The 26,850-nt window shown below is 42.0% G+C and overlaps 2 protein-coding genes and 1 long non-coding RNA gene across 4 annotated transcripts; 2 read left to right on the forward strand and 1 right to left on the reverse strand.

Moving 5' to 3' along the window:
* The first annotated feature begins 157 nt into the window (after positions 1-157).
* On the forward strand, positions 158-5,165 carry zbtb8b (zinc finger and BTB domain containing 8B). Its single transcript, XM_042309914.1, has 4 exons — positions 158-331; positions 584-1,523; positions 2,353-2,531; positions 4,354-5,165. The coding sequence occupies exons 1-4, from the start codon at positions 158-160 to the stop codon at positions 4,723-4,725; spliced, it is 1,665 nt and encodes a 554-aa protein (XP_042165848.1). The 3' UTR covers positions 4,726-5,165.
* LOC121841466 lies at positions 659-26,850 on the reverse strand. The gene is made up of 3 exons (XR_006080489.1): positions 26,280-26,850; positions 4,490-4,614; positions 659-783 (listed from the first exon to the last, which is right to left on the reverse strand). It is a non-coding gene; the product is annotated as an uncharacterized LOC121841466 (long non-coding RNA).
* Positions 12,044-22,484, forward strand: LOC112240044 (tissue alpha-L-fucosidase). Of its 2 annotated transcripts, XM_024408417.2 has the most exons (8): positions 12,045-12,550; positions 13,088-13,222; positions 14,415-14,661; positions 15,524-15,600; positions 18,744-18,867; positions 19,224-19,414; positions 20,899-20,998; positions 21,640-22,484. In XM_024408417.2, exons 1-8 carry the CDS (start codon positions 12,192-12,194, stop codon positions 21,775-21,777), a joined length of 1,371 nt encoding a protein of 456 aa, XP_024264185.1. In that variant the 5' UTR covers positions 12,045-12,191; the 3' UTR covers positions 21,778-22,484. The 2 variants fall into 2 exon arrangements, with proteins under 2 accessions (XP_042165849.1, XP_024264185.1); XM_042309915.1 differs by lacking the exons at positions 20,899-20,998; positions 21,640-22,484 and adding an exon at positions 19,683-19,753 and having other exon boundaries at positions 12,044-12,550; positions 19,224-19,440.

A 26,850-nucleotide genomic window follows, 5' to 3' on the forward strand; every position in this document is an offset into this window, starting at 1 on the left:
CAAAACAATAAAGACATTACAAATGTCATATTATATATATATACAGTGTTTTAACAATGTACAATGTCTCTCTCTCTCTCTCTCAATCCCTCTCATTCTCTCTCTCTCCCCCTCTATCTATCTAATCTAATTGTATCTATCAGAAAGAATTGTGGAGATGGAGGTGTCAGGCTACCAGTCCAAGCTGCTGTGTGAGCTCAATGAGCAGCGGAAGAGAGACTTCTTCTGTGACTGCAGTATAGTCGTGGAGGGGCGGGTCTTCAAGGCCCATCGCAACGTCCTATTCGCCGGCAGCGGCTACTTCCGAGCCCTATTGGTCCACTACCTACAGGTGAGTCGTTTTATTAAGTTGGACGTGGGATTGATACAATGTGTAATTAAGGAGCCTGTGTATTATTTTACTAGATGCTTTCACGTGTTTAAAAATAAAGGTAAATTGATAATAAATAGTAACCCAGTTGGCCCATGGCACTCCTGTGGAAAGGACACTGGTTGAGTAAACTCTGATCTAAGTGCTAATCTAGTTTTATAGCCTGTTTACAATATACTTTACTTCCTTGAATCTCTCTACCACCCTCCTCAGGACAGCGGTCAGCACCACAGTACAGCCTCTCTGGACATCGTGACGGCCGAGGCCTTCTCCTCCATCCTGGACTTCCTGTACTCGGGCCGACTGGACCTGCGCAGCGACAACGTCATCGAGGTGATGTCAGCGGCCAGCTACCTCCAGATGACTGACGTGGTGTCCTTCTGTAAAGGCTACATCCGCTCCTCTCTGGAGATCTGTAACAGGGAGAAAGACAGAGATAGAAACAAAGAGAAGGAGAGAGACGGTCCGGCTGACAGTGGAACCCCAGCCATGCCACCTCCCTCTTCCACCGCCTCTGTAACTCTTCCTTCGTTGTCACTAGAGGGAGATGGAGTTACTCATGTACGTTCAGAATCCCCCCCTTCCACTGTCACAGACCCCCCATCCTCGGCAGCAGCCCTCCCCAGGGTCCCCACGCCCCCCGGCCCTAGCAGAGACTCTGAGAGCGACTGCAGCTCCAGAGGGGAGTTCCCATCTCATATTATTGTGGGCCGGACCCCACATGGACATGGGGACCATGTGATGAACCCCCTTTCCTCTGGGTTGACCCTAGAACTAGTGCGCCCCAAGATCGAGTACGACCCCGATGACGAGCCCGAGGACGGGTCTCCCGATACCAAAGACCTGACGTTGTTTATGGGACCCCCCCTCCACACCCACCACCCAGACCACCTCCATGACAGGCTGGCATCCTCCAGCCCTTCCCCCAGCAGCGAGCGCTCCTCCCTGGGCTTCGGGGGCTGCCACGCCAGGCAGTTCATGGATGTGCTGTTGAGAGGCGGCTCCAGCCCCCACAGGGACAGAGGGGAGCAGGGACAGATGTTTGCCCAGGGAATGGGCCTCTGGGGTGGGGGAGGCAGGGTGGATGAGGGTCTGGGGATGGGTGGGTCCTCTATCATGGAGATACAGAGCGACTGGTACGGAGAGGACACAGGTAATTACATTCAGTTAGTTTTATCTCTATAAGGTTTTATATGAAACTTTAATTTCTTCTTGTTTCTTTTTTGTTGTTGTTGTTGTTTTCTTGCCACTATCAGGCTTTGGTTCAGGCTTTGGTTCAGGCTTTGGTTTAGGCTTTGGTTCAGGCTTTGGTTCAGGCTTTGGTTCAGGCTTTGGTTCAGGCTTTGGTTCAGGCTTTGGTTCAGGCTTTGGTTCAGGCTTTGGTTCAGGCTTTGGTTCAGGCTTTGGTTCAGGTTTTGGTTCAGGCTTTGGTTCAGGCTTTGGTTCAGGCTTTGGTTCAGGCTTTGGTTTAGGCTTTGGTTTAGGCTTTGGTTTAGGCTTTGGTTTAGGCTTTGGTTTAGGCTTTGGTTCAGGCTTTGGTTCAGGCTTTGGTTTAGGCTTTGGTTTAGGCTTTGGTTTAGGCTTTGGTTTAGGCTTTGGTTTAGGCTTTGGTTCAGGCTTTGGTTCAGGCTTTGGTTCAGGCTTTGGTTTAGGCTTTGGTTTAGGCTTTGGTTCAGGCTTTGGTTCAGGCTTTGGTTCAGGCTTTGGTTTAGGCTTTGGTTCAGGCTTTGGTTTAGGCTTTGGTTCAGGCTTTGGTTCAGGCTTTGGTTCAGGCTTTGGTTCAGGCTTTGGTTTAGGCTTTGGTTTTAGGGGCCAGAGGGTTTCTTTCTACTTTCCTGACAAGAATATTTGCTTTTAAAAAATACCAAATTGTGACATTATATTAACTTTATAATATCGACTGAAGGACTTATTAATGCTGCAGGTGTTTGGTGGTAACAGTGTGTATAGTTCATTGTTTAATTGACTCTCCTCCCCTGCAGGTGATGGCTTGTTAGTGCCGGTGAAGCTCCACAAGTGTCCGTTCTGCCCGTACACCGCCAAGCAGAAGGGCATCCTGAAGAGACACATCCGCTGTCACACTGGAGAGAGACCCTTCCCCTGTGAGACATGTGGCAAGAGGTTCACAAGGCAGGAACACCTCCGCAGTCACTCACTCAGCGTAAGAGAGAGTGTGTGTGTGTGTGTGTCTGTGTGTGTCTGGTGTGTGTAAAAATACAAAGACAGACATTGATGGGAACACTACCAAAACAAGCTACATATGGACAGTACCAAAACAAGCTACATATGAACAGTACCAAAACAAGCTACATATGAACAGTACCAAAACAAGCTACATATGGACAGCAACAAAACAAGCATATGAACAGTACCAAAACAAGCTACATATGAACAGTACCAAAACAAGCTACATATGGACAGTACCAAAACAAGCTACATATGGACAGTACCAAAACAAGCTACATATGAACAGTACCAAAACAAGCTACATATGAACAGTACCAAAACAAGCTACATATGGAACAGTACCAAAAAACAAGCTACATATGGACAGTACCAAAACAAGCTACATATGGACAGTACCAAAACAAGCTACATATGGACAGTACCAAAACAAGCTACATATGGACAGTACCAAAACAAGCTACATATGGACAAAACAAGTACCAAAACAAGCTACATATGGACAGTACCAAAACAAGCTACATATGGACAGTACCAAAACAAGCTACATATGGACAGTACCAAAACAAGCTACATATGAACATCACAGTACAAAACAAGCAAAAACAAGCTACATATGGACAGTACCAAAACAAGCTACATATGGACAGTACCAAAACAAGCTACATATGAACAGTACCAAAACAAAAAACAAGATCTATAGTAGATTGTTCGTACCAAAACAAGCTGGACAGTACCAAAACAAGATACGTTAACAAGTACCAAACAAGCTACATATGGACAGTACCAAAACAAGCTACATTTGTGGGAGTGGTTTTAATGACTCCAACCTACAGTTGAAGTGGGAAGTTTACTTAAGAGTCATTAAAACTAGTTTTTTTCAACCACTCCCACAAATGTCATATCGACACATTGAAAATGTCCTCCCAACTATTTTGCAACCTGTATGGTACAGCTGTACATTTTCTTTTCACAATTTTGGTCTTTAATTTAAACACTTTCTTGCCCTTCTACTTGTTGTTTCCAGTTTTTGCCGTAAGGCTACAATCAATTAGTTGTTGTTTTTGGAGTGATACATTTGGATATATTTTTGTTAGCCGACGACTCCAACAGTCATATTTATGATATCATTAACAAAGATTATAAAACTATTTAAAAATATATTTTTCCCAGAATAATATATATATATTTTTTAATCAATTATTATTATATTTTATTGTAATATTTGTTCTGTCCTTCCTGGAATAAAACTGAAATTCCCAACCAGACTTTTATGGATTGTTTTAAAAATAGCAATTATTTTGGAGATTTTCCTTTTCAAATAACCGAAAGTAAGAGGTTGTAATCTGAATAAAGGGACACTCTTGAACACGGGGTGAGACATTCTTACTAATCTGATAGAGAACCAGTTCGGATATAATTATCATTTTTATATGACTGAAGCCTTTAGTGAGCTTCAATGCTTCAATGCTTTAATCATTTCAGCCCTCTTGTTTTCATTATATAATGGAGTCTCTGTGTGTGTGTGTGTGTGTGTGTGTGTGTGTGTGTGTGTGTGTGTGTGTGTGTGTGATGACGATGTTTACATGTCTTTGTCTCTGATACCCAGGTGTGTGTGTGTGTGTGTGTGTGTATTGATGACGATGTTTACATGTCTTTGTCTCTGATACCCAGGTGTGTGTGTGTGTTGATGACGATGTTTACATGTCTTTGTCTCTGATACCCAGGTGTGTGTGTGTGTGTGTGTGTGTGTGTGTGTGTGATGACGATGTTTACATGTCTTTGTCTCTGATACCCAGGTGCACCGTTCCAGTTGGCCCGTGGTTTGTAAGGGGTGCAGACGAAGCTTCACTGGAGCCCTGTCCCACGGACTGAAACGCTTTGGCCTGTGTGACAACTGTACCTGTGTTACGACCACGGGCCACGACGACTCACCTCCCGCCCACATCAACCTCGACGGCCAACCAGAGGCCATGGAACGCGGGGACGGAGACAGTGATTGGCCCAGGTTCAGGGATGATGCTGATGACATGGAGGCCGGGGGAGGGATTATAGAGGACCTGGGGGAGAAGGGGAAACCACACAGACGACTGTCAGAGATCCCAACCACAGTGGACATGAAGGAGAGGAGACAAGGAAAGGAAGAATTTAACTTTCAGACACAGTTTTAGTCCTATCTTGCAGTCTTCCTCCCCCAGTGGTTTAATTAGGGGAACAATCCAAGACTGAGACAGAGGTCCATGTTAACTTTGTCTTGGCTACTATTTTCTACCAAAAAAACTGTGGAACAGAATCAGAACTGCATGACCATAAGAGGACTGGGTTTTCCCTAGGAGAAAGACATTGTGTTGTCCCTAGGAGAAAGGCATTGTGTTGTCCCTAGGAGAAAGGCATTGTGTTGTCCCTAGGAGAAAGACATTGTGTTGTCCCTAGGAGAAAGACATTGTGTTGTCCCTAGGAGAAAGGCATTGTGTTGTCCCTAGGAGAAAGGCATTGTGTTGTCCCTAGGAGAAAGGCATTGTGTTGTCCCTAGGAGAAAGACATTGTGTTGTAACTAGGAGAAAGGCATTGTGTTGTCCCTAGGAGAAAGGCATTGTGTTGTCCCTAGGAGAAAGACGAGAAAGACATTGTGCCCTAGGAGAAAGACATTGTGTTGTCCCTAGGAGAAAGACATTGTCCCTTGTGGTCCCTAGAAAGACATTGTGTTGTCCCTAGGAGAAAGATGTGTGTCCCTAGGAGAAAGACATTGTCCCCTAGGAGAAAGACATTGTGTTGTCCCTAGGAGAAAGATGTTGTCCCTAGTTGTCCCTAGGAGAAAGACGTTGTCCCTAGCGTTGTCCCGAGGAGAAAGACGTCTCTTCCCTAGGAGAAAGGCATTGTGCATTGTCTTGGTGGCACAATGCATCAGGTGATGATACGCCCCTATAGCATGGAAACAGCAGGTGTCTTGTCCTCAACAGCCTCATCAACTCCATGCAACAGCTTCAACTCCATGCAACAGCCTCATCAACTCCATGCAACAGCCTCATCAACTCCATGCAACAGCCTCATCAACTCCATGCAACAGCCTCATCAACTCCATGCAACAGCCTCATCAACTCCATGCAACAGCCTCATCAACTCCATGCAACAGCCTCATCAACTCCATGTGTCGCGCTGCATGAGGCAAAAGGTAGTCACTCTAGGTGGGACTGGTTTTCTGATCCGCGCCCCTACATTGTTTTTGTTTTTTTAAGGTATCTGTGACCAACAGACGCATATCTTAATTCCCAGTCATGTGAAAATCCATACATTAGGACCAAATTTATTTAAATTGACTGAGTTCCTTATATGCACTGTAACTCAGTAAATTGTTGCATGTTGCGTTTATATTTTTGTTCAGTGTATATTTCCGGATGTTGTGTATCTCCGGAAATAATCAGAATTCATGTCAATTCAAGGAAAGTTAAAAAAATATATAAAAATATGTAAACAGACTTTGTCCAAAAAATGTTGTTCTCTTGTCATAGTTTATTCCGGGTTAAATTGAGGGACAGAGTAAATTGATCCACCTACATATTTCTGTACTGAATTAAATATTACCACGACCTTTTAAAACCATGTCTATCTTTATTTCCCGACGACAATTCACCACAATCACTTTTCTTGTCTATGTAATCGTTTGAAGCATTATTTAAACACAGCTGTTAACACCTCACGAAACACTTTGTACTTTTAACATAGGCTGGGTTGTTACCACGTAAACCAGTGATAATGCATTACACCAGGGAAGAAAACACTTACATCGGCTCAACCTCCACATTGACTCTGTACCGTAATACCCTGTATATAGCCTCCACATTGACTCTGTACCGTAATACCCTGTGTATAGCCTCCACATTGACTCTGTACCGTAACACCCTGTATATAGCCTCCACATTGACTCTGTACCGTAACACCCTGTATATAGTCTCCACATTGACTCTGTACCGGTACCCCTGTATATAGTCTCCACATTGACTCTGTACCGGTACCCCTGTATATAGCCTCCACATTGACTCTGTACCGGTACCCCTCTGTATATAGCCTCCACATTGACTCTGTACCGGTACCTCCTGTATATAGCCTCCACATTGACTCTGTACCGTAATACCATGTATATAGTCTCCACATTGACTCTGTACCGGTACCTCCTGTATATAGTCTCCACATTGACTCTGTACCGTAACACCCTGTATATAGCCTCCACATTGACTCTGTACCGTAATACCATGTATATAGTCTCCACATTGACTCTGTACCGGTACCTCCTGTATATAGTCTCCACATTGACTCTGTACCGTAACACCCTGTATATAGTCTCCACATTGACTCTGTACCGGTACCCCTGTATATAGTCTCCACATTGACTCTGTACCGTAACACCCTGTATATAGTCTCCACATTGACTCTGTACTGGTACCCCTGTATATAGCCTCCACATTGACTCTGTACTGGTACCCCTGTATATAGCCTCCACATTGACTCTGTACGGTACCCCTGTATATAGCCTCCACATTGACTCTGTACCGTAATACCCTGTATATAGTCTCCACATTGACTCTGTACCGGTACCCCTGTATATAGCCTCCACATTGACTCTGTACCGTAATACCCTGTATATAGTCTCCACATTGACTCTGTACCGTAACACCCTGTATATAGTCTCCACATTGACTCTGTACCGGTACCCCTGTATATAGTCTCCACATTGACTCTGTACCGTAATACCCTGTATATAGCCTCCACATTGACTCTGTACCGGTACCCCCTGTATATAGCCTCCACATTGACTCTGTACCGTAATACCCTGTATATAGCCTCCACATTGACTCTGTACCGTAACACCCTGTATATAGTCTCCACATTGACTCTGTACCGTAACACCCTGTATATAGCCTCCACATTGACTCTGTACCGTAACACCCTGTATATAGCCTCCACATTGACTCTGTACCGGTACCCCTGTATATAGCCTCCACATTGACTCTGTACCGTAACACCCTGTATATAGTCTCCACATTGACTCTGTACCGTAACACCCTGTATATAGCCTCCACATTGACTCTGTACCGGTACCCCCTGTATATAGCCTCCACATTGACTCTGTACCGTAATACCCTGTATATAGCCTCCACATTGACTCTGTACCGTAACACCCTGTATATAGCCTCCACATTGACTCTGTACCGTAATACCCTGTATATAGCCTCCACATTGACTCTGTACCGGAACACCCTGTATATAGTCTCCACATTGACTCTGTACCGTAACACCCTGTATATAGCCTCCACATTGACTCTGTACCGGTACCCCCTGTATATAGCCTCCACATTGACTCTGTACCGTAATACCCTGTATATAGTCTCCACATTGACTCTGTACCGTAACACCCTGTATATAGTCTCCACATTGACTCTGTACCGGTACCCCCTGTATATAGTCTCCACATTGACTCTGTACCGTAATACCCTGTATATAGCCTCCACATTGACTCTGTACCGGTACCCCCTGTATATAGCCTCCACATTGACTCTGTACCGTAATACCCTGTATATAGCCTCCACATTGACTCTGTACCGTAACACCCTGTATATAGTCTCCACATTGACTCTGTACCGTAACACCCTGTATATAGCCTCCACATTGACTCTGTACCGTAACACCCTGTATATAGCCTCCACATTGACTCTGTACCGGTACCCCTGTATATAGCCTCCACATTGACTCTGTACCGTAACACCCTGTATATAGTCTCCACATTGACTCTGTACCGTAACACCCTGTATATAGCCTCCACATTGACTCTGTACCGGTACCCCCTGTATATAGCCTCCACATTGACTCTGTACCGTAATAATACCCTGTATATAGCCTCCACATTGACTCTGTACCGTAACACCCTGTATATAGCCTCCACATTGACTCTGTACCGTAATACCCTGTATATAGCCTCCACATTGACTCTGTACCGTAACACCCTGTATATAGTCTCCACATTGACTCTGTACCGTAACACCCTGTATATAGCCTCCACATTGACTCTGTACCGGTACCGCCTGTATATAGCCTCCACATTGACTCTGTACCGTAATACCCTGTATATAGTCTCCACATTGACTCTGTACCGTAATACCCTGTATATAGCCTCCACATTGACTCTGTACCGGTACCCCTGTATATAGCCTCCACATTGACTCTGTACCGGTACCCCTGTATATAGCCTCCACATTGACTCTGTACCGGTACCCCTGTATATAGCCTCCACATTGACTCTGTACCGGTACCCCCTGTATATAGTCTCCACATTGACTCTGTACCGGTACCCCTGTATATAGCCTCCACATTGACTCTGTACCGGTACCCCTGTATATAGCCTCCACATTGACTCTGTACCGGTACCCCTGTATATAGCCTCCACATTGACTCTGTACTGGTACCCCCTGTATATAGCCTCCACATTGACCCTGTACCGGTACCCCTGTATATAGCCTCCACATTGACTCTGTACCGTAACACCCTGTATATAGCCTCCACATTGACTCTGTACCGGTACCCCCTGTATATAGCCTCCACATTGACTCTGTACCGGTACCCCAGTATATAGTCTCCACATTGACTCTGTACCGGTACCCCTGTATATAGCCTCCATATTGACTCTGTACCGTAATACCCTGTATATAGCCTCCACATTGACTCTGTACCGGTACCCCCTGTATATAGCCTCCACATTGCCTCTGTACCGGTACCCCCTGTATACAACCTCCACATTGACTCTGTACCGTAATACCCTGTATATAGCCTCCACATTGACTCTGTACTGGTACCTCCTGTATATAGCCTCCACATTGACTCTGTACCGGTACCCCCTGTATATAGCCTCCACATTGCCTCTGTACCGGTACCCCCTGTATATAGCCTCCACATTGACTCTGTACCGGTACCCCCAGTATATAGCCTCCACATTGACTCTGTACCGGTACCCCCTGTATATAGCCTCCACATTGCCTCTGTACCGGTACCCCCTGTATATAGTCTCCACATTGACTCTGTACCGTAACACCCTGTATATAGCCTCCACATTGACTCTGTACCGGTACCCCCTGTATATAGCCTCCACATTGACTCTGTACCGTAATACCCTGTATATAGTCTCCACATTGACTCTGTACCGTAATACCCTGTATATAGCCTCCACATTGACTCTGTACCGGTACCCCCTGTATATAGCCTCCACATTGACTCTGTACCGGTACCCCCTGTATATAGCCTCCACATTGACTCTGTACCGGTACCCCCTGTATATAGCCTCCACATTGACTCTGTACCGGTACCCCCTGTATATAGTCTCCACATTGACTCTGTACCGGTACCCCCTGTATATAGCCTCCACATTGACCCTGTACCGGTACCCCTGTATATAGCCTCCACATTGACTCTGTACCGTAATACCCTGTATATAGCCTCCACATTGACTCTGTACCGGTACCCCCTGTATATAGCCTCCACATTGACTCTGTACCGGTACCCCCAGTATATAGTCTCCACATTGACTCTGTACCGGTACCCCCTGTATATAGCCTCCACATTGACTCTGTACTGGTACCCCCTGTATATAGCCTCCACATTGACTCTGTACCGGTACCCCCTGTATATAGCCTCCACATTGACTCTGTACCGGTACCCCCTGTATATAGCATTTCACTGTGAGGTCTATACCTGTTGTATTCAGCATTTCACTATGAGGTCTACTACACCTGTTGTATTCAGCATTTCACTATGAGGTCTACTACACCTGTTGTATTCAGCATTTCACTGTGGGGTCTACTACACCTGTTGTATTCAGCATTTCACTGTGAGGTCTACACCTGTTGTATTCAGCATTTCACTGTGAGGTCTACACCTGTTGTATTCAGCATTTCACTGTGAGGTCTACTACACCTGTTGTATTCAGCATTTCACTGTGAGGTCTACTACACCTGTTGTATTCAGCATTTCACTGTGAGGTCTACTACACCTGTTGTATTCAGCATTTCACTGTGAGGTCTACTACACCTGTTGTATTCAGCATTTCACTAAGGTCTACACCTGTTGTATTCAGCATTTCACTGTAAGGTCTACTACACCTGTTGTATTCAGCATTTCACTGTGAGGTCTACACTGGTGGTATTCGATGCACGTGACACATAACATTGGATTTGGTTTTAATTACATCTGCATCCCTGTACATGTGACTAGTAATATCTAATCTATCTATCCCTTTGTCTCAATCTACCCTACTCTCCCTGTACATATGACTAGTAATATCTATCTATCCATTTGGCTCAATCTACCCCACTCTTCCCTACCTACAATTTAGTCATTGTAAACTTCTAATAAACTGTGTGTGTTAGTTTATGTATGGTGAAGTTTATCATGAATAACTTTTTCATAAAATACAGTTTCCTGCAGAACCTGCTTAGTTCGTGTTTTCAGAGGCTCGTGACAATAAGGAGGAGCCACAATAGTGGAATTTGCAGTTCGCCTTCAAAATAAATGACCCCGTGTATCGGCCTCATGTGAGGACGATACGTAAAGCTTATTAAAGATCAGTGATACTATCGAGAGCAGTGTGCGGTTTCTACGGTAACCCGTTATATAAAAGTGATAATGCCCTCGAAGCCGGTGAAGATATATTGGACGGTTTACTTGGCCTTGTCTCAGGATATTAAGTTGGTGGTTGAAGATATCTCTCTAGTGGCGTGGGGGCTGTTCTTTGGCAAAGTGGGTGGGGTTATATCCTGCCTGTTTGGCCCTGTCTCGGGGTATCATCGGATGGGGCCACAGTGTCTCCTGACCCCTCCTGTCTCAGCCTCCAGTATTTATGCTGCAATAGTTTGTGTCGGGAGCTAGGGTCCGTCTGTTATATCTGCAGTACTTCTCCTGTCAAATCAAATCAACCGCCTGTCTTGTCTTATCTGGTGTCCTCTCTAATACTCTCTTTCTCTCTCTCAGAGGACCTGAGCCCTAGGACCATGCCCCAGGACTACCTGGCATGATGACTCCTTGCTGTCCCCAGTCCACCTGGTCGTGCTGCTGCTCCAGTTTCAACTGTTCTGCCTGCGGCTATGGAACCCTGCACAATTGGCCCAGCGTCGTCCGGGTTTGGCTGGCGTAGGCCGTCATTGTAAATGACAATTGGTTCTTAACTGACTTGCCTAGTTAAATAAAGGTTAAACATAAATACTAATACATATTGCAATGTACAGCCTTATCTATGGAGCTTACTTGTTTGTTGTTGTCAAATTAAATTAATTATTGTATTTAGTTGAATTTATATAACAACATTCTGATCTTGTTTAGCATTATCTAGTCCAAATATGTCATGATTCCACTATTAGTATCGTTTGAATCACTTTCAATTGGGGACTTTTATTTTAAAGGCAAAGCCCAGATTCCACTATCCTTGTTGTCGCTAGCGTCACACAGGTGTTTTCACCCCAACCGCAACAGAAATAAGTCATGTGAGTGCCTTTCTTTGCATAATGGGACATCATTGGACTACAAAGTGGCTTTAAGAGCTATGCCAGCGTCGTTTGCATCACTTCGTCAACTTTAGTTCTTTCTGAAAGAACTGAAAATGACCTCTTTGATTCTGAGGAGTTTGTTACTAGTTGCAGTGGTTGCAATCTCGTCAGGAAATGGAGTGCGGTATACGGCCAATTGGACAAGTATCGACTCCCGTCCGTTACCGGTGTGGTACGACGAGTCGAAGATCGGTATTTTCGTTCACTGGGGGGTATTCTCCGTGCCCGGGTACGGCCAGTTCAGTGAGTGGTTCTGGCAGTCGTGGAGAGACGCACATCGAGCAGACGAGGTTGAGTTTATGAAGAAAAACTACCCTGTGGGTTTTAAATACGCAGATTTTGCGCACGATTTCAAAGCGCAGTTCTTCGACCCTGATGACTGGGCTGAAATATTTGAAGCTTCTGGAGCCAAGTAAGTAGCAGACTAAAGTTTATTTAATGGCATACTTATTCAATTAGGCTACTCCACAAGAGTGCACGAACGATATCTAACCTAACTAAGTATTTTATATGGGTTGCACGTTGAACGCCTCAATCACACCGACAGTATTACTGCGCGAAATGGTACGCAACATCATCTGAATATGTGTGCAACAAACGTTCAACTTTCACCTTCTGCTACTATTTCTGCCAAGCCGTCTAAGCGCATACAGTTTGATGCATACGGTAGATAAACACTGCATTGGAAATGAATGTATTTCTGTTGGACCAAAAATGCGTGTCGGTGTGATCGAGGCGTTACACAGAAGGGTTGCACTGGTCCAGTTGGCTATTTGTTTTGTATAAATTGTTCGTGAAAAGTTGAAACGGGCCTAGGAACCGACTGCTTAGTTTGTCCACATGCTCCTAAATTGAAATTAGGCTCTTGGGCAGACATTTTTTTATTCTTCTTCTTGTGAGATGATGACCCCCACATCTGTAATGCTGTACACTTTACATACATTGCCAGGTATGTGGTGTTCACATCCAAGCATCACGAGGGCTTCTGTAACTGGCCGTCTGCAGACTCGTGGAACTGGAACTCTGTGGACACTGGACCACACAGAGACCTGGTGGGAGACCTGGCAGCTGCCGTACGCAAGAGGTAGGACGTGGGGGACGTTGCCCCTAGACACTGTTCTCCAGTCAGTTCAGCATCCCCTAACTGTTAAGGTTGGGGAGAACTGATCCTAGATCTGTACCTGGGGGAAACCACACCCCAGAGCCTCTTTCACCACTACATGACTGTGTTCCCCTAGATCAGGTTATTCTGGTTAGACAGGTTTGGAAACCAAGGCATGTATTCTCAATGCTTCCCAGTCCATTTTCACCGCTTCCCAGACATTCTCAATGCTTTCCCAGACACTCACCGCTTTCCCAGTCCATTCTCAATGCTTTCCCAGTCCATTCTCAATGCTTTCCCAGTCCATTCTCAATGCTTTCCCAGTCCATTCTCAATGCTTTCCCAGTCCATTCTCAATGCTTTCCCAGTCCATTCTCAATGCTTTCCCAGTCCATTCTCAATGCTTTCCCAGTCCATTCTCAATGCTTTCCCAGTCCATTCTCACCGCTTCCCAGTCCATTTTCAATGCTTTCCCAGTCCATTTTCAATGCTTTCCCAGTCCATTCTCAATGCTTCCCCAGTCCATTCTCAAGGCTTCCCCAGTCCATTCTCAAGGCTTCCCAGTCCATTCTCAATGCTTTCCCAGTCCATTCTCAATGCTTCCCAGTCCATTCTCAATGCTTCCCCAGTCCATTCTCAATGCTTCCCCAGTCCATTCTCAAGGCTTCCCCAGTCCATTCTCACCGCTTCCCCAGTCCATTCTCAATGCTTCCCAGTCCATTCTCAATGCTTCCCCAGTCCATTCTCAATGCTTTCCCAGTCCATTCTCAATGCTTTCCCAGTCCATTCTCAATGCTTTCCCAGTCCATTCTCAATGCTTTCCCAGTCCATTCTCAATGCTTCCCCAGACATTTCGCTACACTCGCAATAACATCTGCTAACGATGTGTATGTGACCAATAAAATTAGATTTTGATTTGACTATCTAGGATCAGTGTTAACTTTAGGAAGTTCCTATAGCCTGATCCTAGAGCAACGTTCCTACTCCGAGACTCTTTGGGAAGTTCCTATAGCCTGATCCTAGAGCAACGTTCCTACTCCGAGACTCTTTGGGAAGTTCCTATAGCCTGATCCTAGAGCAGCGTTCCTACTCCGAGACTCTGGGAATATGGGGCCTGGTTGGTTTGTGGGATCTCCGGTCATAACAGCGTTTCACATACATTCTGTTTCCATAGGAAGGGGCTGCACTTTGGCCTGTACCACTCCCTGTATGAGTGGTTCCATCCACTCTACCTGAAGGACAAGGCTTCCGGGTACAAGACCCAGGAGTTTGTCTTCCGGAAGGCTCTTCCTGAGCTGGTTGACCTGGTGATGACCTACAAGCCAGAACTGATCTGGTCTGATGGGGATTGGGAAGCTCCTGACACCTACTGGAACTCAACAGAATTCCTGGCCTGGCTCTACAACGACAGTCCTGTCAAGGTGAGCGAGGCTGAGGGAAGATGCAAAATGGAGGGCGTCCCAAATGCTACCCTATTCACTTTGAAGTGTGTCACTTTTGACCAGGTCCAATAGGGATATGACAAATTATTGACATTTGTTTTTACCAGTTATTGTCTAGGTACTAGCTGATGTCATGACACGAAGTTAGAACTGTGTGTGTCACCTGACCTATGTTAGTTAGGTCAGGTGACACACGGGCTCTGTTAGTTAGGGGGTGGAGTTAGAACTGTGTGTCACCTGACCTATATGTCAGTTAGGGGGTGGAGTTAGAACTGTGTGTCACCTGACCTATATGTCAGTTAGGGGGTGGAGTTAGAACTGTGTGTCACCTGACCTATATGTCAGTTAGGGGTGGAGTTAGAACTGTGTCACCTGACCTATATGTCAGTTAGAGCCCGGTGTTAGAACTGTGTCACCTGACCTATATGTCAGTTAGAGCCCGGTGTTAGAACTGTGTGTCACCTGACCTATGTCAGTTAGAGCCCGGTGTTAGAACTGTGTGTCACCTGACCTATATATATAAGTTAGAACTGTGTGTCACCTGACCTATATGTAAGTTAGGGGGTGGAGTTAGAACTGTGTGTCACCTGACCTATATATCAGTTAGGGGTTGGAGATAGAACTGTGTGTGTCATGTGATATGTGTCATAAGATGCACCTGATCACATTTAGATCCGGTGACACATGTCACAACTAGATAACTCGTTTACCTTTGGTCATTTTTTTCTGGTCTGAAACCCATTAGGACATAAAGTTGTGTCTTTGTAAATATGAACTACACTACTGCCCCTTTTGTTAACCCAGAACAACACTGACTTCTGATTTCAATCTACTTCCCCAGGACTTTGTGGTGGTCAATGACAGATGGGGGAATGGTTGTTACTGTAAACATGGAGGTTACTACAACTGTGCCGACAGGTAGACTACCCTCTAGCACCAACACGGAACCCTAGATCGTATCTCTTTAGGCGTTCAGGGGTTGGAACCACAATTTGTTTTTCCAATCGTTTCATTCTGAGCAGAACCACGTTCTTTTTATTGCTCTCGTCCAGAACCAGCAAAACAAAGTTCTGAACCAGTTTCGACCCTGTCGGGGAAATTCCAACCAGAAAGGAGAGGCTGTAGATTCTTCAAACAACTTTTTTTAATTTTATTAAGATTTGTAAAAAATGTGACTTGTTAAACATCAGCTCAATGGTGTATGGGCTCTCAACCAACAAAGAAGAGTTGTCTCAGTTTATATGGAAAAATATCAAATACAGCCCCCCCCCCCCTTTGGGTGGTGTCACAAACAAACTGGTCGGTGACAATGGAACTGAGAAACTGCGGTTGGCCTGTGGTTTTGTCGCTCCGTTTCTCAATGCTCATTGTCTCGACAATGTTTTCCACAAGGAACCAAAACCATTTGTCCTTCTCGTCTCTCCTTAGTTCAGTCTACTGCTACGTGGAATGACAGCATTCTGTCTGTAAATCAACACCATGATTCAGTCACGGGGACAAAGGGGAAATGTTCTAGCAGAGGTAGCAGGTCTCGTCAGTACATCATATGACTTTAACTAAATCCATAGATAAACATTATAACTGCAATGTCTGCCACAATACCCCCCACAAAAAAAATACCGGTTTTAAATAGGAACTATCTGTTCCTCTTTTAACCTGTGATAACAAAAAAAATATGTATATATATTTTTTACATTCATTAAATTACTTCAACTAGTTTGGCTAGAGTAGGCAAGCTAGTTGTTTGACGGACAGACATGTAGCCTATGGCACAAGGTGCGACTGAATTATTTTCAGGGTGGGGAGAGGGGGTTGATGAGGAGGCTTGAAGCGCTGGGCATCTTGAATTTATGACATGTATTATCTGAATTAAGACCTACAGAATTATACCTACGGAGAAGCAGCTTCTATGGGGTTACTGAACGTCCTTTGAGCTAGCTAGCAAACAAGCTTGTGTGTGTGTGCAAGAATTAAAAACCTGTCTTAACTTTTTGTAGTTAAAATCCAATGTGAAATGTAACTATGCCAATAGTATCCTTAACTAGCATTGGAAAAAGTGAATCCAATCTCTTTATCCTCTGAATGATGATTGTAATGTCGGTAGACCACATGCTTTGGAGGGCAGGTAGCCTACACACTCACACACACTGGCTAAGATTTCAATCTGGCAGGCAGAGATACTGGAAGAATTTTCTGCCAGTAACCGAAAGGTTGCTAGGTCGAATCCCCCGAGCTGACGAGGTAAAAATCTGTTCTGCCCTTGAACAAGGCAGGTTCCTAGGCCGTCATTGTAAATAAGAATTCGTTCGTAACTGACTTAACCTCATTAAATAAATACAATTCTGAGTGACAGGAAGGGCTTTGTGTTGCGTGTTGCGTTTTAGTTTTTTTGTGGGACCCAAGATAAATGGCTGAAATGTATGAGAATGTTATCAACTAGTTCCCATGCTTTAAAAAAAAATAAAGGTTCTGTTCCGGGAACAGTATGGGTCACTTTCGTTCCCTTTTCTGTTCCTTGAACCGGTTCCAACCTGTTTTACATTACATTTGGGGTAATTTAGCAGACACTATTATTCAGAGTAACTAATAGTCAGGTAGTACTGTATGTATATCTTTCTCTCTTTTATATATATATATATATATATTTATATATAATATATATATATATATATATATTTATATATATTTATATATTATATATTATATATAAATATATATATATTTATATATAAATATATATATATATATATTTATATATATATATATATATATATATATATATATATATATATATATATATATATATATTTATATATATATATATATATATATTTATATATAATATATATATATTTATTTATATATATATATATATATTTATATTTATATATAATATATATATATTATATATATATATATATATATATTTATATTTATATATATTTATATATTTATATATATAATATATATATAATATATATATATTTATATATAATATATATATATATCTTTTATATATATTATTTATTATATTTATTTATTATATTTATTTATTATATATATAAATAATATATATATATATAAATAAATAAATAAATAAATATTTATTATATTTATTTATATATTTATTTATTATATATATAAATAAATATATATAATAAATAAATAAATATAGAAAGATATATATTATATTTTCTCATTTATTTATATTATATTTTTATTTATTTATTTATATATATTTTTAATTTCTATAAATAAATAAATAAATATATTTTTATTTATTTATATTTATTTATATATATATATCTATATAGATCTTTCTCTTATTTATTTATATATATATAATAAATAAATAAATATAAATAAATAAAAGATATATATATCTTTCTCTTATTTATTTATTATATACATTTATTTATATATATATAATAAATAAATAAATAAATAAATGAGAAAGATAAATAAATATATATAAATAAATAATAAAAGAGAAAGATATATATATATATATATCTTTCTTTTTTTATTTATTTATGTTTATTTATTTATCTTTCTCATTTATTTATTTAATTTATTTATTATATATATATAAATAAATATAATAAATAAATAAATAAGAGAAAGATATATATATATATATTTCTCTTTTATTTATTTATTTATTATATTTATTTATTTTTCTCTTTTATTTATTTATTTATTTATATATATATATATATATATATAATATATATAAATACATATATATATATTTATTTATCTTTCTCTTATTTATTTATTATATTTATTTATTATATATATAAATAAATAAATATATAATAAATAAATAAATGAGAAAGATATTATATATATATGGCATTAGACATATGCTAATATCCCCACCTCCTCTGATTAGGTGGAATCTTCCTAGACTCTGCCTACAACTGTTCAGTCATGTAGGATTTACACATGGAATACACAAACAGACTATCACCCTTGGCACCATATCAGACCTGCCACACATTTTGAACCAGTGGGTTGTGTGTGTTTTTATATATATATATATATATCTTCACTCTCAGGTTCACACCAGGCTCTCTGCCTAACCACAAGTGGGAGAAATGCCAGTCCATCGACAACCACTCCTGGGGTTACCGAAGAAACATGAAGCTCATCGAGCTGATGGACCTGCCCACCATCATAACGGTTAGAGGTCACAGGAAGTGAAATCAGTACTGAGGGGACAAACACTATGGGCTCAGTTTGAATACTTTGGAGTTGTTGTTTTTTGGTCTTGCTTCTCTCCTTGTGGACTAATCTGACTATAGCTTATTCAATGAGCTATGGCCTCTATCAGCTTCTTCTCGGCTCACTTTGTAACAGCAGGATGTCTTTCTCTTTCTGCATGCTGATGACTGGGGGTGTCTTGTCTCTATTTCATAAACGAGTTGTCACTAACTTGGTAAAATCTTAAGTTTATTGACATCTCTACCTCGTATCATGTGTCTGGATACTGCCTGTGTGTTTTAAGTATAAATATAACATCTCTGTTGTTTCATCAGGACATGGTGTACGTGGTGGCCCTGGGTGGTAACTACCTGCTGAACATAGGCCCCATGGAGGATGGTATGATCTCCCCTCTCTTTGAGGAGAGGCTGAGGGGCATGGGGGCCTGGCTGGGGGTCAACGGAGAGGCCATCTACTCCTCCAAACCCTGGAGGGTCCAGGGGGAGAACACCACTGTGCCAGTCTGGTAGGAGACAATTACAGTACAGTCTGGTAGGAGACAATACAATTACAGTACAGTCTGGTAGGAGACAATACAATTACAGTACAGTCTGGTAGGAGACAATACAATTACAGTACAGTCTGGTAGGAGACAATACAATTACAGTACAGTCTGGTAGGAGACAATACAATTACAGTACAGTCTGGTAGGAGACAATACAATTACAGTACAGTCTGGTAGGAGACAATACAATTACAGTACAGTCTGGTAGGAGACAATACAATACAGTCTGGTAGGAGACAATACAATTACAGTACAGTCTGGTAGGAGACAATACAATTACAGTACAGTCTGGTAGTAGTCTGGTAGACAATACAATTACAGTACAGTCTGGTAGGAGACAATACAATTACAGTACAGTCTGGTAGGAGACAATACAATTACAGTACAGTCTGGTAGGAGACAATACAATACAGTCTGGTAAGAGACAATACAATACAATACAGTCTGGTAGGAGACAATACAATACAATACAGTCTGGTAGGAGACAATACAATACAGTCTGGTAAGAGACAATACAATTACAATACAGTCTGGTAGGAGACAATGCAGTACATAGATTTGTGAACTGAAATGTGGAATAATTGATCCGTCTTGGACAGGCTTGAGTCAAGTTACTACTTCTCTATTGTATTAACTATTATAATAATTGTCGCCAAACCCACTGGCTCCATGTCATCTACAAGACCCTGCTAGGTAAAGTCCCCCCTTATCTCAGCTCGCTGGTCACCATAGCATCTCCCACCTGTAGCACGCGCTCCAGCAGGTATATCTCTCTGGTCAAAACCAATTCTTTCTTTGGTCGCTTCTCCTTCCAGTTCTCTGCTGCCAATGACTGGAACGAACTACAAAAATCTCTGAAACTGGAAACACTTATCTCCCTCACTAGCTTTAAGCACCAGCTGTCAGAGCAGCTCCCAGATTACTGCACCTGTACATAGCCCATCTATAATTTAGCCCAAACAACTACCTCTTTCCCTACTGTATTTGTTTGATTTATTTATTTTGCTCCTTTGCACCCCATTATTTCTCTCTACTTTGCACATTCTTCCACTGCAAATCTACCATTCCAGTGTTTTACTTGCTATATTGTATTTACTTTGCCACCATGGCCTTTTTTTGCCTTTACCTCATCTCACCTCATTTGCTCACATCGTCTATAGACTTGATTATACTGTATTATTGACTGTGTTTGTTTTGTTCCATGTGTAACTCTGTGTTGTATCTGTCGAACTGCTTTGCTTTATCTTGGCCAGGTCGCAGTTGTAAATGAGAACTTGTTCTCAACTAGTCCTACCTGGTTAAATAAAGGTGAAAAAATAATAATAATTATAACCGACTGGGATTTTACTGCCATCTACTGGTCAACTGTCATCCCGAGTCTTAAACAAGTCCTGACTGTGTGTGTGTGTATATATACAGACATCTATCTCTCTCCCCTTCCATAGGTACACCTCGAAGAACAACACAGTCTATGCCATACTACTGGAATGGCCTTCCAAACTGCTGTTTGACCTCACAGCACCCAAAACCTCTGCGGACACTAATGTAAGTATACCACACACAGTATTTTACTCTACCATACCACACACGGTATTATACTCTACCACACCACACACAGTATTATACTCTACCACACCACACACAGTATTATACTCTACCACACCACACACAGTATTATACTCTACCACACCACACACAGTATTATACTCTACCACACCACACACAGTATTATACTCTACCATACCACACACAGTATTTTACTCTACCACACCACACACAGTATTATACTCTAGTATACCACACACAGTATTTTACTCTACCACACCACACACAGTATTATACTCTACCACACCACACACAGTATTATACTCTACCACACCACACACAGTATTATACTCTACCACACCACACACAGTATTATACTCTACCACACCACACACAGTATTATACTCTACCACACCACACACAGTATTATACTCTACCACACCACACACAGTATTATACTCTACCACACCACACACAGTATTATACTCTACCACACCACACACAGTATTATACTCTAGTATACCACACACAGTATTATACTCTGATGGTTCTTTAACATGTGTGTTTGGTCCCATAAGGTACAAATATGCAAAAAGCAGCACCTGTTATGCAATAACCTGAATTATTTTCTGTCTCCTCAGGTCACTATACTGGATGACCCGTCCGTACCTCTGAAGTGGGTCTCAACGGCGCCAACCGGACTGGTGGTACTCATGCCTGACATCATGCCAGTTTCCCCAGGGCAAGGCTGGGTCCTGAAACTAGAGGGAGTGGTGTGAGAGGCGGCGTACATAACTGTTTTTAATTATTATACGTTAGGATATTATGACTGTTCATGTTTAAATTGTAAGTTTCAGGGGTTGAAATGTTATTTTTTTAGGATTCTGACACTGGTTGATTTTGTGTGAGTCAGCTAAAGACTAGCTACCTTGAATGTGCAATAGATGGCAGCTCTGCAGCATCCCTATCAACAATGGCCTCCTTTTTAAAAAAAATATATAGATAAGAAAAACAAACCAAACATTTGGTTATATCTTAGTCAGCTACTTGAGGCAAATATGAAAGACTCATTATGTTCAGCAGTAAGGACCAAATATTGGATGTTCAAAAATGACACAACAAAGATAGTTGTTTTCTGGGTTTGGTAGAAATGTGCATTGCAACAGGGTGTAGAAAGCAAACATTTCACTTTTCACGACAATCTGTGTGTCAGCTTCTTGTGCCTTGTTTTTGTCCACACACACACCAATCTTTATTTCGTGTTAAACTGACATGATGATGCACTGTCATTTTTTTATAGGCTGTGAATGAATGTAAATGTGTTTTTTAATTGTTTTGAATTACCAGTATGTCTTTACAATTTTTTTTATAGGCTGTTTCTTCTGTAGATTGTCCTTGTAGCTACAATTTTATTTTAACTCTATAAAAATGAAGCCCTTATCTGAATTTTTTATTTTTTTTATCACAATAAAAAGGTAGATCAACAGTCTGCTTGTCTGCATATAATTTATTCCTAAACTAGGTCTGCCATATTCAGTAGACTACAGAGAACTTGTGTGTCGAAAAATACAGTTTTCATTAAATCATTGGTGTGCATTTTATTTTATTTTTTACAAACAGCTCTACAAGGAACAGTTTAACAGAAGTCATGTGTACAGTAGATTACGCCTGTTAATATAATGTTAACCCAGAGATGGCGCTAGTGAGGCACCTGTCTATATATATCTATATAAACGTTATGAAGTGTCCGTTTAGGATGTTAGCAAATCCTGTTACTCCTCAATAACACAAACTGCAAATCTGAGGAGGAAAATTGATTTATTCGAAGAGGACAAATCCTACAGGGAGGTAGATGGTCTCCTCGGTGGTTCTCGCTCCACAGAACAAAGTGACAGGATGTAGTTTTATAACCCCGCCCTAGCCTGTGGTTGACCAATTAGAATTCCTCGCAATAAAACTAGCCAATGGCCAAATAACAAGTAATCCTGTTTCAGAAGACGTCTCTGAACCATTGATCATTATTTACACACAAAAAAAAAAAAACTTTCCATTGATCGTTTAATTTCCTCTCGTCTTGTCTGCGTTGCGTATTTATCTGACAATGTGGTGACCCGTAACACCTGAGTAAAGGATTGTGTTTGACAACTCTCCGATGTGAGTTATTTACATACACAAAATAACCCGGTGTCAGAGAAATGAACCCAAAGCGCTACGGAGAAGAGGATATGGTTTGTGGATAATTAACCGCTGTCGGATAAACGCAAATCAAATTGTATTTGTCACATGCGCCGAATACAACAGGTGTAGACCTCGGCGTGAAACGCTTACTTACAAGCCCTTAACCAACAATGCAGTTTTAAGAAAAATAAGTGTTCAGTGAAACAAATATTTAAAGAGTAGCAGTAAAATAACAGTAGCGAGGCTAAATACAGGGTATTACGGTACAGAGTCAATGTGGAGGCTATATACAGGGTATTATGGTACAGAGTCAATGTGGAGGCTATATACAGGGTGTTACGGTACAGAGTCAATGTGGAGGCTATATACAGGGTATTACGGTACAGAGTCAATGTGGAGGCTATATACAGGGTGTTACGGTAGAGTCAATGTGGATGCTATATACAGGGTATTACGGTACAGAGTCAATGTGGAGGCTATATACAGGGTGTTACGGTACAGAGTCAATGTGGAGGCTATATACAGGGTGTTACAGAGTCAATGTGGAGGCTATATACAGGGTGTTACGGTACAGAGTCAATGTGGAGGCTATATACTGGGGGTACCGGTACAGAGTCAATGTGGAGGCTATATACAGGGGGTACCGGTACAGAGTCAATGTGGAGGCTATATACAGGGTGTTACGGTACAGAGTCAATGTGGAGACTATATACAGGGTATTACGGTACAGAGTCAATGTGGAGACTATATACAGGGTATTACGGTACAGAGTCAATGTGGAGGCTATATACAGGGGGTACCGGTACAGAGTCAATGTGGAGGCTATATACAGGGTGTTACGGTACAGAGTCAATGTGGAGGCTATATACAGGGTGTTACGGTACAGAGTCAGCACAGGTGACGAATACAATTTGATTTGATTTTGGTGTACAATATAAAAACAGAGGGAGGTGTAAAAGACAGAAAGGGAAAGAAAACAGAGGATCAAGAACAGATTAATGAATCACATTGATAATATTCTGGGGCGGTAGAAGACAGCATAAATGATTAATGAAAAATCACATTCTTCCCCTGAACAAGGCAGTAACCCACTAATATTCTAGACCAGGTTCCTAGACGGTAGGTTAACCCCACTGTTCCTAGACCAGTTAACCCACTGTTCCTAGCCAGTTGGACTAGTAACCCACTGTTCCTAAAAGTTGCTAGACTCAAAGTTAACCCAGAGCTGCCAATTAACCCACTGTTCCTAACCAGTTAACCCACTGTTCCTAGACCAGTCCCCACTTCTTCCCCACTGAGACAAGGCAGTTAACCCACTGTTCCTAGACCAGTTAACCCACTGTTCCTAGACCAGTTAACCCACTGTTCCTAGACCAGTTAACCCACTGTTCCTAGACCAGTTAACCCACTGTTCCTAGACCAGTTAACCCACTGTTCCTAGACCAGTTAACCCACTGTTCCTAGACCAGTTAACCCACTGTTCCTAGACCAGTTACCACTGTTAACCCACTGTTCCTAGACCAGTTAACCCACTGTTCCTAGACCAGTTAACCCACTGTTCCTAGACCAGTTTCCTAGAACCCACTGTGTCCTAGACCAGTTAACCCACTGTTCCTAGACCAGTTAACCCACTGTTCCTAGACCAGTTAACCCACTGTTCCTAGACCAGTTAACCCACTGTTCCTAGACCAGTTAACCCACTGTTCCTAGATCAGTTAACCCACTGTTCCTAACCCAGTTAACCCACTGTTCCTAGACCAGTTAACCCACTGTTCCCACCCACTGTTCCTAGACCAGTTAACCCACTGTTCCTAGACCAGTTAACCCACTGTTCCTAGACCAGCCAGTTAACCAGTTAACCCACTGTTCCTAGACCAGTTAACCCACTGTTCCTAGACCAGTTAACCCACTGTTCCTAGACCAGTTAACCCACTGTTCCTAGACCAGTTAACCCACTGTTCCTAGATCAGTTAACCCACTGTTCCTAGACCAGTTAACCCACTGTTCCTAGGCCAGTTAACCCACTGTTCCTAGACCAGTTAACCCACTGTTCCTAGACCAGTTAACCCACTGTTTTACCAGTATAAGTTGACTGAGAACACGTTCTCATTTACAGCAACGACCTGGGGAATAGTTACAGGGGAGAGGAGGGGGATGAATGAGCCAATTGTAAACTGGGGATTATTAGGTGACCGTGGTGGTTTGAGGGACAGATTGGGAATTTAGCCAGGACACCAGGGCTCACACCCCTACTCTTACGATAAATGCCATGGGATCTTCAATGACCTCAGAGAGTCAGGACACCCGTTTAACATCCCATCCGAAAGACGGCACCCTACACAGGGCAGTGTCCCCAATCACTGCCCTGGGGCATTGGGATATTTTTATTTTATTTTTTAGACCAGAGGAAAGAGTGCCTCCTACTGGCCCTCCAACACCACTTCCAGCAGCATCTGGTCTCCCATCCAGGAACTGACCAGGACCAACTCTGCTTAGATTCAGAAGCAAGCCAGCAGTGGTATGCAGGGTGGTATGCTGCTGGCCTCATAATCATCAGGAGGTGACATGCAAAACTGACCTTGGATCATTAACTCGGGGACTACTACATCTCTGTCTGTATTTCAATGTAAAGCATCTCTTTAATAATACTTCCTGTATAATATAAACTGACCTGGGATCATTAACTCTGGGACTACTACATCTCTTTAATAATACTTCCTGTATAATATAAACTGACCTGGGATCATTAACTCTGGGACTACTACATCTCTTTAATAATACTTCCTGTATAATATAAACTGACCTGGGATCATTAACTCTGGGACTACTACATCTCTTTAATAATACTTCCTGTATAATATAAACTGACCTGGGATCATTAACTCTGGGACTACTACATCTCTTTAACAATACTTCCTGTATAATATAAACTGACCTGGGATCATTAACTCTGGGACTACTACATCTCTTTAATAATACTTCCTGTATAATATAAACTGACCTGGGATCATTAACTCAGGGACAACTGCATCTCTCTCTGTATTTAAATGTAAAGCATCTCTTCAATAATACTTCCTGTTGACCCCACCATGTGACCTCTCACCTCTGATCATGCTGTGCCCTCTATGCAGGCAGTCCAGATGAAGGAGGGGTTCACCGACACTGCTGATATAACCTAGAGGATTTAGGGAGAAGAGGAGAGAGGGATGAAGTGAAGGAGAGAGACTTATCGAGGAAATAAGGTAGTTAAAGAGACAGTGTTCAACGGGAATCTGTGTGTGTGTGTCCTCACCTGGTGTCCACACCACACTAAGTGGCTGCAGAGTACTTTATACTGAAACACATGAACGGACACACAAAGACAAACAATATAGCGTAGTTATAGAAATAATGAAGTGTCTTACTATTCTCCATGCTTGGCCCTCTTACCTATTCTTTGAAGTTGGAAGGAGCCACAGTTATACACCTGAGCCTGCTTACTGCACAACACAATCCATCAATCAGATTGATACACGAGTGTGTAGGTGTGGGTTATAGGGTGTCTAATGGTTCTACACTTAAAATAGCCTGTTTTGTTTTTGTACAGACATCACACCCTTACCTAAACAGAACCCTCACCTGAGAAGTAGAAATCAAAGGGAGAGAAACTGGGAATTGAATAACTGCAGTTTATC

The sequence above is a fragment of the Oncorhynchus tshawytscha genome, linkage group LG31 (genome assembly GCF_018296145.1).
Source record: "Oncorhynchus tshawytscha isolate Ot180627B linkage group LG31, Otsh_v2.0, whole genome shotgun sequence".
Classification (NCBI taxonomy): Eukaryota; Metazoa; Chordata; class Actinopteri; order Salmoniformes; family Salmonidae; genus Oncorhynchus; species Oncorhynchus tshawytscha.

What these genes read in the sequence shown, in the direction of transcription:
- zbtb8b (XM_042309914.1), top strand. Translation starts at nt 158, where the DNA reads ATGGAGGTGTCAGGCTACCAGTCCAAGCTGCTGTGTGAGCTCAATGAG. An exon ending in TATTGGTCCACTACCTACAG is followed by an intron (nt 332 to 583) that starts GTGAGTCGTTTT and finishes CACCCTCCTCAG; the next exon opens with GACAGCGGTCAGCACCACAG. An exon ending in TCCGCAGTCACTCACTCAGC is followed by an intron (nt 2,532 to 4,353) that starts GTAAGAGAGAGT and finishes TCTGATACCCAG; the next exon opens with GTGCACCGTTCCAGTTGGCC.
- LOC112240044 (XM_024408417.2), top strand. Translation starts at nt 12,192, where the DNA reads ATGACCTCTTTGATTCTGAGGAGTTTGTTACTAGTTGCAGTGGTTGCA. An exon ending in TACTACAACTGTGCCGACAG is followed by an intron (nt 15,601 to 18,743) that starts GTAGACTACCCT and finishes CTTCACTCTCAG; the next exon opens with GTTCACACCAGGCTCTCTGC. An exon ending in AACACCACTGTGCCAGTCTG is followed by an intron (nt 19,415 to 20,898) that starts GTAGGAGACAAT and finishes CCCCTTCCATAG; the next exon opens with GTACACCTCGAAGAACAACA.